Source organism: Zingiber officinale, chromosome 1A (genome assembly GCF_018446385.1).
Source record: "Zingiber officinale cultivar Zhangliang chromosome 1A, Zo_v1.1, whole genome shotgun sequence".
NCBI classification, from domain to species: Eukaryota; Viridiplantae; Streptophyta; class Magnoliopsida; order Zingiberales; family Zingiberaceae; genus Zingiber; species Zingiber officinale.
In genome coordinates, this window is record NC_055987.1 from 144,432,450 (window position 1) to 144,441,596 (window position 9,147).

General features: G+C 37.9%; 2 protein-coding genes across 3 annotated transcripts; one reads left to right on the forward strand and one right to left on the reverse strand.

The window, feature by feature from the left end:
• Nucleotides 1–396: 396 nt before the first annotated feature.
• LOC122037380 (two-component response regulator ORR9-like) lies at nucleotides 397–2,316 on the forward strand. 2 transcript variants are annotated; one of them, XM_042596844.1, is made up of 5 exons: nucleotides 397–859; nucleotides 951–1,042; nucleotides 1,144–1,221; nucleotides 1,317–1,369; nucleotides 1,866–2,316. In XM_042596844.1, the coding sequence occupies exons 1-5, from the start codon at nucleotides 757–759 to the stop codon at nucleotides 2,128–2,130; spliced, it is 591 nt and encodes a 196-aa protein (XP_042452778.1). In that variant the 5' UTR covers nucleotides 397–756; the 3' UTR covers nucleotides 2,131–2,316. The 2 variants fall into 2 exon arrangements, with proteins under 2 accessions (XP_042452778.1, XP_042452770.1); XM_042596836.1 differs by having other exon boundaries at nucleotides 405–859; nucleotides 1,299–1,369.
• A 5,031-nt stretch (nucleotides 2,317–7,347) lies between these two features.
• Nucleotides 7,348–7,947, reverse strand: LOC122004492. Its single transcript, XM_042559373.1, has one exon. The coding sequence runs from the start codon at nucleotides 7,945–7,947 to the stop codon at nucleotides 7,348–7,350; it is 600 nt and encodes a 199-aa protein (XP_042415307.1).
• Nucleotides 7,948–9,147: the final 1,200 nt, after the last annotated feature.

Sequence of the window (9,147 nt, forward strand, 5' to 3'; positions counted from 1 at the left end):
ACCAAATTAAACCTCACGAGTCATGAGGAGTATTAAATCTTTAATTACTCACTCTCATAGTCTAATGGAGATAGACGTGGTGGTGGTGGTGGTGGTGGTGGTGCTTATGATTTATTCTGCCATTTCATAAGGAAAAAAATATAATTGTTCTGATTAGTCCACCCAGCGAGAGGGATAAAGAAAGAGATTGGAAAAGATCCATGGAGACAGCATAAGAGGAGACGAGGAGGCAAATCTAGAGGGGATCACATGAAATTGCCTTGTGGGGTCGGGGAGGATACAGCAAAGGCCACAAGAGCTCTGAAAATGCAGGCCAAGGATGACGTCACCGAATCTTGTGAGAGGATTGGATGGTCCACCACCAGTCCCTGCCTTTCCTCCTTTGTGCACATCTTGAAGCAGTTGAGCGGAGGGGATGAGCTCATGGTGGTGTGGCTGAGTTGGTCCGGAGGGACAAGCGAGAGGAGATGGCTTATAAATAAAACAAGAGATCAAAAGGAAGTCATGAAGGGTCTTGCTTGGTATCCAATTCAAAGATTGAGTGAAGATTTGGAGGCGAAATCTGATGGATCGTTCAGAATCTGGTTTCATTGCTGGATGTTGACAAAGAAAACAAGGTGAGGTGGAGAAGGAGAACCTTCATCGACTCTTCCTCTCATCTCCTCTGTCATTTGAGTCATCTCCTCACCATCACTTGATAAAAGAAGGCAGTGCTGGTGGTGGTGCTGAAAGAAACAAAGAAAAGAAAAAAAAAGTATGGGTGTTGATAGAGAGGCAGAGTTTCATGTGTTGGCTGTCGATGACAGTCTCATTGACAGGAAGCTCATTGAGAGGCTCCTCAGGACCTCATCCTACCAAGGTATTCTCATCGATAAGAGGGAATTGTCACTCTTTGGTTTATTATTTTCTTTTTCCTTTCTCTTTAAGTAATACTTTCTTTGATGCTTCAGTTACCACAGTGGATTCCGGGAGTAAAGCTCTTGAATTGTTGGGATTGGGAGAGGAACCAGGTCTCTCATCGCCTGCCTCACCAGATAAGAATGTAATCAACTGCACTGAATTATTTTGCAACATGGATTCCTGTATTCCCAAAGAAATGAGTTTCTGAACGCAACATTATTTGATGGCAATTTTGATTCATAGGAGATCGAGGTGAACTTGATCATAACAGACTACTGCATGCCTGGAATGACAGGGTATGATCTTCTCAAGAGAATCAAGGTACTTCTTCACGTTTCCTCATATCCACTCTAATCTGTTTCAGTATTTTTTTATACGTGCCGGTTTACTCGTGTTAGGGTTCTTCATCTTTGAAGGGCATTCCAGTGGTGATCATGTCCTCCGAGAACGTGCCTTCCAGGATCAACAGGTGAGGGAGATTAATATGAAACATTGACAACAAAAAATAGTTAGTAAAGTGGATTCCTTTTTCATTATGTTCTTGCACCAGATTTGGTTTTGACATCTTTATAAAGATTGTGAGGGAACTTTAACAAAAGGTAAAGCAGGATAAAGAATAACCCGTAGTTCTTGATCTTCTTTAAGCTTAAGTGGGAGGTAATAAGATGATCTAGGAATTGCTTTTCTTAGAAATGAAAATGGAGTGCTCTAAAGAAAGGAATCGTAATCAACTTGTCTCCTCTCGGGGATATATAGAATCCTCAAATTGGTGGATTGTTTATTTGAGGTCTATCAAGTGGTCCTTCATTCTCTCATACTTATAAATGTGGCCATACCTTGTTAGGAATCAGGGATAAAGTGAATTCCTGTGAAGTATTCAAACGTCGTGAAAAACCTCTGCCTAGTTTTTGTTAGATTTGCTCAATATTCTCCTTCAGATTTGCTCAATATTCCTGTGATGGCAGATGCTTGGAAGGAGGAGCAGAAGAGTTCTTTCTCAAGCCCATACAGCTCTCGGACATGACAAGGCTCAGACCTTATATGCAAAAAGGAAAAGTAAAAGAGCAGCAACAATCACAACAACAACAGCAACAACAATTGCAGGAAAAAAACATTACCAGTGGCAGCAGCAATAGCAATAGTAATAAAAGAAAAGCCATGGAGGATGGTGGAATTTTTCCTGAGAAAACAAGACCAAGATTGTCCAGTAGTAGCTTGGCATCTGTATGAGACGAAGAGAGACAGCTGCTGATAATCAGACAGAGAGGTTGCTTTCAGATTTTGTTGTGCCCAGAGCTGCCCAGCATTAAACAAAGATGTAAACTATAGAGGTTTCAGTCCGGACTCTGGACAGACTGAATTGCTGATGTTCGAGTTTTCCTTACAAAATTATGAGTATTTATTTACTTGTTGCAATTCTTATTCAAGATACTGATAATGTGGAAAAAGGGAAATGCAATCGCCGAATTTTATTTATCAGGAAGAAAATAGTAGTTGATTCAGAGGTGAAAGTTGGAAAAAAAAAAAGATTCAACCTTACTAAAATTTAACATCCCTGTTGGGCACTATCAGTGAAAGCAGATCATGCAATCTACCAACTTCATTCAAAAAAGAATTTAACTACATGCCATGCATCATTGATTTTTATTGCGTATGATGAAATGTGTCAGAATCTATGGATTACTAGTTAGATGGAATCATGGCTTTCAGTTGGTTCAGTGTACCCCTGGAATAAAATTTTATTGGAAATTGGAAAGGCTATGCAAAGAGTTGTCGTTGGCCAAAGCCACAAAATCAAACACGTCTCGTCTAAAATTCTTCAATTCCTACAAGAAACAAGGGATATATGAGCATAAAAATGTATAAATTCAATGTTTAGTACCTAATTTCTTTTGTGAACAGATAGATAAATAAATAATACAATGAATTTAGAAAACAATTAAGTGACTAATTAAGGTTTCTTTAGCGAAGGGGGGAAAAAGATGAGAAAAGTAGGTGCCTTTGGGGAAGGAAAGAAGATGAGAAAAGTGGTAGACACGAGTCATTATTGTGTCCCTTGACATTTCAGTGAAACAATCTATTGCCATGCAATGTGGGAAGCTTTTCAGTGACTCACTGAACTCTTGTTTTTTCACGAGTCAGGGACCACTGAATCCATGGTTGGACGAGCAAGAATTGTAAGACACAAACTTCCTTTGAAGCCAGGAATAATATGCATCATCATAAATGCAGTCACGTATGCAGCCAAGCCAACCATTTGCTTTGAAAATGAGTTAATTTCTGAATTGATACTTGAAACAACTTAATTAACGTTCTATTTAGTTTGTGTGGCACAATGATGAACTCTGACATCATGACTCCTCTTTCTTTGGGGCAATGCTAAGCCATGAGGCTGTAGATGCTTGACAAGTTCTACCAATTCCTCTTTCTTTAATTTTCAAAGTTTTTGTGTTTGATCAAACTCCGATCGCTGCTTACTGGAAATTTAAGTTTCATGATCCAGAGAAGATTATTCGATGATGAGATGAAATCATTGAGGGAAAATTTGCACCATGTGTCCACGCATGTGTGAGAGAGAGTCTCTCTCTATGCATTTGTTCACATCAATGAATGTACAACAATTTAAACCAATGAACTTGTCATGAGATTTTCAATGTAAGACTAAAGGCTCATTCACAATGAAATCTCCTTCCTTTCCATCTCTTTTTTATCACATTTCTAAAAATCCCCTATATAAATGAAAACAAGATATGTGATAACATTCAATAGTTAAATTCGGTATAGAACAGGTAAATTTTACTCTTTGAACCTTCCATTGTCAATATTTGTTTGCTTACTAGATGACGGTGGATACGATATCCTTGAATTATACTGTCATCTATATAAGTGTTGTAAAATAAAATAAAAAATGAGTAGAACAGTACATCTTCTTCTTCTTTAGATACAAATAAAAAGAACTAAGGAAATAACTTCCTAAGGAAATAACTTCCACTAACTGCTATAAACTACTATAACTTCCACTAACTGCAATAAACAGTTATGAACTACTTCTAAAGCATAGTTTTAACACTCCTCCTTGCTTTAGGAGCTGCAAACACTAATTTCTTGTCTCAGAAACTCAAACTTGCTGACAGGAAGAGGCTTTGTAAAAAGATCCGCCAACTGATCTTCAGATTTGCAATAAATTAACATCACTGATTCTTCTTTCTGCACTTCTCTTAAAAAAAACAGCTTTATATTGAAATGCTTAGTTTTCCCATGAAACACAGGATTGTGGGAAATGGCAATAGCAGCTTGATTTTCAACAAATATTTGAGTGCTTCCTTTTTGATCAAACTTGAGATCCATTAAAATCTTCCTTAGCCACAAAGCTTGATTAACAGAAGCTGTTGCAGCAACAAACTCTGCTTCTGCAGTAGATTGAGCCACTGTTTCTTGCTTCTTCGAACTCCAAGAGAAAACACCAGATCCGAGAGTAAAACAGTAGCCTGAAGTGCTCCTCATATCATCAATGGAACCTCCCCAATCACTGTCTGAAAAGCCAATAAGCTTGAATTCTTTGCTTCTTCTGAATTTGACTCCAAAGTCACTTGTCCCTTTGACATAACGAATTACTCTTTTGGCAGCCTTGAGATGCAATTCACTTGCACAATGCATGAACCGAGACAAAATGCTTACAGCATTTAAAATATCAGGCCTTGTTGCTGTGAGATACATTAAGCAACCAAGTAAGCTTCTGAAATACCCTTCATCAACCTTTTCAGCACCATCTTCTTTACACAGCTTCTCCTTTTGATTCATAGGAGTGCTTACTTCCTTGCATTCTTCAAGCTTAAACTTCTTTAATATCTCCTTTGCATACTTCTTCTGACAGATAAAAACTTCATGCTCAGCTTGTTTAATTTCCAATCCAAGAAAGGAAGTCATCAATCCAAGATCTGTCATCTCAAAAACTTTCATCATTTCAAGTTTGAACTCCTCAACTAGCTTTGCATCATTTTCTGTCAGTAGAAGATCATCAACATAGAGAGAAACTATGAGAAGATTACTGCTTTCATGTTTGACATAAAGAGTGGCCTCAGATAAGCTTTTCTCAAAGCCTAAACTTAGCAGATGATCATCAATCTTGCTATACCAAGCTCTTGGAGCTTGCTTCAAACCATAAAGAGCTTTCTTGAGAAGAAACACATTGTCTTCCTCCCCTTTCCTTTTAAAACCTTCAGGCTGCTCAACATAGATTTCTTCTTGCAGAACACCATTTAAAAAGGTTGATTTTACATCAAGCTGATATACTCTCCAATTCTTGTGAGCAGCAACAGCAAGCAACAATCTAATGGTGTCCAATCGAGCAACTGGTGCGAATGTGTCAGAGTAATCCACACCAAATGTTTGAGCATAGCCTTTCACCACAAGTCTTGCTTTGTGTCTGTTGACAGAGCCATCAGCATTGAGCTTGGTTCTGTACACCCACTTGACTCCAATTACTTTTCTATCTTGAGGCCTTTCCACTATGATCCATGTCTTGTTCTTCTCAATCATGAACAGCTCCTCCTTCATTGCAACTATCCACTTTTGATCATTTTTAGCTTCCTCATAGTTTGCAGGTTCACACACGGCAATGTTACATCTTTCATAAATGTCAGAGAGCAGCCTAGTTCCTCTTACAGGAACATCATCTACTGCTTCATCCTGCAAACCTTCTTCATCTTCAGTGTTTAAACTAGAAAACTTGAATTTCAAGTCTGTCACAGTGTGATTTTTCTTCTTTGTATCCTCCCAGTTCCATGCTTCATTCTCCATGAAGTAAACATCCCTGCTTACTATAATATTTCCAGTCTGTGGCTGGAAAACTTTATAGGCTTTGCTGACATTACTATATCCTATAAAAATACCAGGTGCAGTTTTTCTATTCAGCTTATCACGCTTGTTTTGTGGAATATAAGTAAAGCATAAACAACCAAAGATTCTAAGAAATTTCAGAGTTGGTTTATAACCATACCAAGCTTCAAATGGTGTTTGATCTTTCACTGCTTTTGTGGGAAGTCTATTTTGAAGAAACACAGCCGTGTTTGCTGCTTCTGCCCAAAAACTTTTTGGAAAATTCTTCTCATGCAGCATACACCTTGACATTTCCATGATATATCTATTTCTCCTTTCACTAACTCCATTTTGCTGAGGAGTGTAGGGAGCTGTAAGTTTATGTTCTATGCCTGCATCTTCACAAAACTTGTTAAATTCTGTAGAAGTATATTCTTTCCCATTATCAGATCTTATAGTCTGAATTTTGCAGCCACATTCATTTTCGACTCTTGCCTTAAATTTCAAAAAAACTTGAGCTACTTCTGATTTGAATTTCAAGAAGAAAATCCAGCACATTCTAGTGAAGTCATCAATAAAGGCAATGTAATAGAGACTACCCTTTAAAGAAGGTGTTCTTTGAGGCCCTGAAACATCCGTGTGAATCAATTGCAACTTCCTTGAAGTTCTGCCAGTTGACTTGGAGAATGGTTTTCTATTGAGCTTGCCGAATTGACATGCCCTATAATATGAAATCTGATCAGCAAATTCTGGAAGCTCTTCTAGAATCATCTTGGATTTCATTTGCAGCATTCCTTGGTGATGATAATGCCCGAGTCTCTTGTGCCAAATCTCAGTGACATTTTCACGAATTGAGAAAGCAGTTTGCTCCTCCTCTAATGGTTTTAGAGCAAAGCTTTTGCCTTTCATCTTTATCTTAAAGATATCTTGATTGGCTGCATCTTTAATGAGGCAAAAATTATCTTCGAAAACAACTTTAAATCCCTTTTCAATCAACTGACCAACACTCAACAAATTTTGATGAATTTCAGGAACAAAAAGAACCTCATAGATGAGTTTTGTACCTGAACAACTGGTTATGGCAACCGTTCCCTTTCCTTTGACTGAAATATAATCACCATTTCCTATTCTTACTTTGGTGATTTTAGTTGGGTGTAAGTCTTTGAACAGTTCCTTGTCATTGGTCATATGATTGGTGCAACCACTGTCAATTAACTAACTCTCAGTTTCTACATTGCTTGCAAAACAAGTTGCTACAAAAAGTTGATCCTCGTCTTGATCAGCAACTTCGTCTTGATCAGCAACTTTAGCTTCTTCTTCTTGCTGTGGATTCTTATTTTTGCAAATGACAGCTTCATGTCCCATTTGATTACATTTTCTGCATTTTGCATCGGGTCTTATCCAACATTTGAAAGGTGGATGACCTTTTTTGCCACAATGATGACATGGAGGATAATTCACTTTTGCACCAGCTTTCTTGTCTCCTGCCTTGTTCTTATTGCCCATTAATGAACCTTCTCCTATTGCTTGAGGATTCTTGTTTTTCTATTTTCTGAAATTGCCAACATCATTATGCTTGGCTGGTAAGGCTCCTTCAATTTCTCCCTCTCGCCTCATTGCACGCCTCTGTTATTGTGCTTGTAAGGCATTCAAGAGTTCTGCCAGTGTAATTCTGGTCAGATCCTTCGTATTTTCGAAAGTAGTGATGGTAGCCTCAAACCTTTCGGGCAGAGTTACAAGAATTTTCTCAACAATTCTTGAGTCTGTCAATGAAGAACCTAGTAATCGAACTCGATTTGCTATCGCAAGAAGTCTGTCAACGTACTCCTTGATGGTCTCTGTTTTCTTCATTTTCTGCATCTCAAAATCACGAATTAGATTCAACACCTGCATTCCACGAATTCTTTCATCTCCTTCATATTTTGACTTGAGATAATCCCAGATCTCCTTTGCCGTCTGAAGAGACATGATTCGAGAAAATATAGTGGCTGAAACTGCAGCAAACAAACAAGCTTTAGCCTTTGACTTCTTCGTCTTCTTCTCCTTATGTACTTTGATCTGAGCCATGGTAGGATTTGCAGGAAGAACAGGAATTTCGTAATCAACATCGAGTGCTTCCCAAAGATCCAAAGCATCCAAGTATGTCTCCATGCGTACTGCCCATATCTGGTAATTATCTTCATCGAACACTGGTGGAGAAATAGTAGAGAAACTTGCTTCTGCTTCCATGGTGTGTTAAAGTTACACAGGCCCCTTAAGAAGAAAGCTCTGATACCATCTGTTGTAAAATAAAATAAAAAATGAGCAGAATAGTACATCTTCTTCTGCTTTAGATACAAATAAAAAGAACTAAGGAAATAACTTCCTAAGGAAATAACTTCCACTAACTGCTATAAACTGCTATAACTTCCACTAACTGCAATAAACAGTTATGAACTACTTCTAAAGCATAGTTTTAACAATAAGCATTGACAAATCTTAACCAAGCATGAAAGAGTTGGACCCTATTTAGTTTAGTCATTAAGTAATTTGGTTTAGGTATGAACCAACTTGATTTAATTGTGAACCAAACCAAAGGATTAATGGACTAATTTTTTGTTAAGGCATAATGGGTTGGATTTGAATTTTCTAATCCAACTCTTTAAATAAGGCTATATATTGATATAGTTAAGAGAGAAATAATAGACAATTCATTATTGGCTTGATTAAGTTTTAGAAACCTAAACTCAATGCCTCTCTCTCCCTCTCCCTCTCCCTCTCTCTTGTCGCCGACCACAACAAGAGGTTCTCCTCTTGTTGCCGTGAGCCACCCAAAGGAAAAAGATCTTCCTTCTGCTTCTTCTCCTTCTTATTGATCCTTCTCTTTCACTCGTGGCTGGTACTTTCCGAAGGCGAAGCTTGTTCTCTTGAAGTTGTTTTGAAGAGCTCGGAGTGGATATGAATAGAGGTAAGGTTCAATAACATCGTAAAAGGTTGATGTCCTTCTCGTTACAAGTCATCCATAAGGTATACCTAGAATAATTGTTATTGAATTTTATTTTTATTTGATGATCTTGTCTGTGCAATTATATCTTGCATGTGTGTGGTATGTGTGATGTAATAAATTAGTTTATTTATCGTTAAGTCTTCCGCTGTACATGTTTACAAAATGTGTTTGTAGCATATACCGCATCGGGTATATCCCTACAATTGAAGTGTTAGGACACTTGAGAGATAGAGGTGGGGTGAATAGCATCTTTCACTTCACTTCTTCTTGTTGATTTCTTGTTGATGTTGCAGTGAAAAACTTGAAGCAATGCTAATACCTCCGATTTACTTGGTTTTCGTCTCCTTGAGTTAACTAATCCAAGGATCCACAGTGTGAATATAGCTCCACTATAAACACACTTCTTCTCGGAAATAATCTAGAGGCAAAGACACCTCGCATAA

Excerpts from the sequence above, each read along its gene's own strand:
- LOC122004492 (XM_042559373.1), bottom strand. The coding sequence starts at position 7,947 with ATGGAAGCAGAAGCAAGTTTCTCTACTATTTCTCCACCAGTGTTCGAT.
- LOC122037380 (XM_042596836.1), top strand. The coding sequence starts at position 757 with ATGGGTGTTGATAGAGAGGCAGAGTTTCATGTGTTGGCTGTCGATGAC. Across the intron at positions 1,043-1,143 it reads CTGCCTCACCAGATAAGAAT|GAGATCGAGGTGAACTTGAT; the intron begins GTAATCAACTGC and ends TTTGATTCATAG. Across the intron at positions 1,370-1,865 it reads GTGCCTTCCAGGATCAACAG|ATGCTTGGAAGGAGGAGCAG; the intron begins GTGAGGGAGATT and ends CTGTGATGGCAG.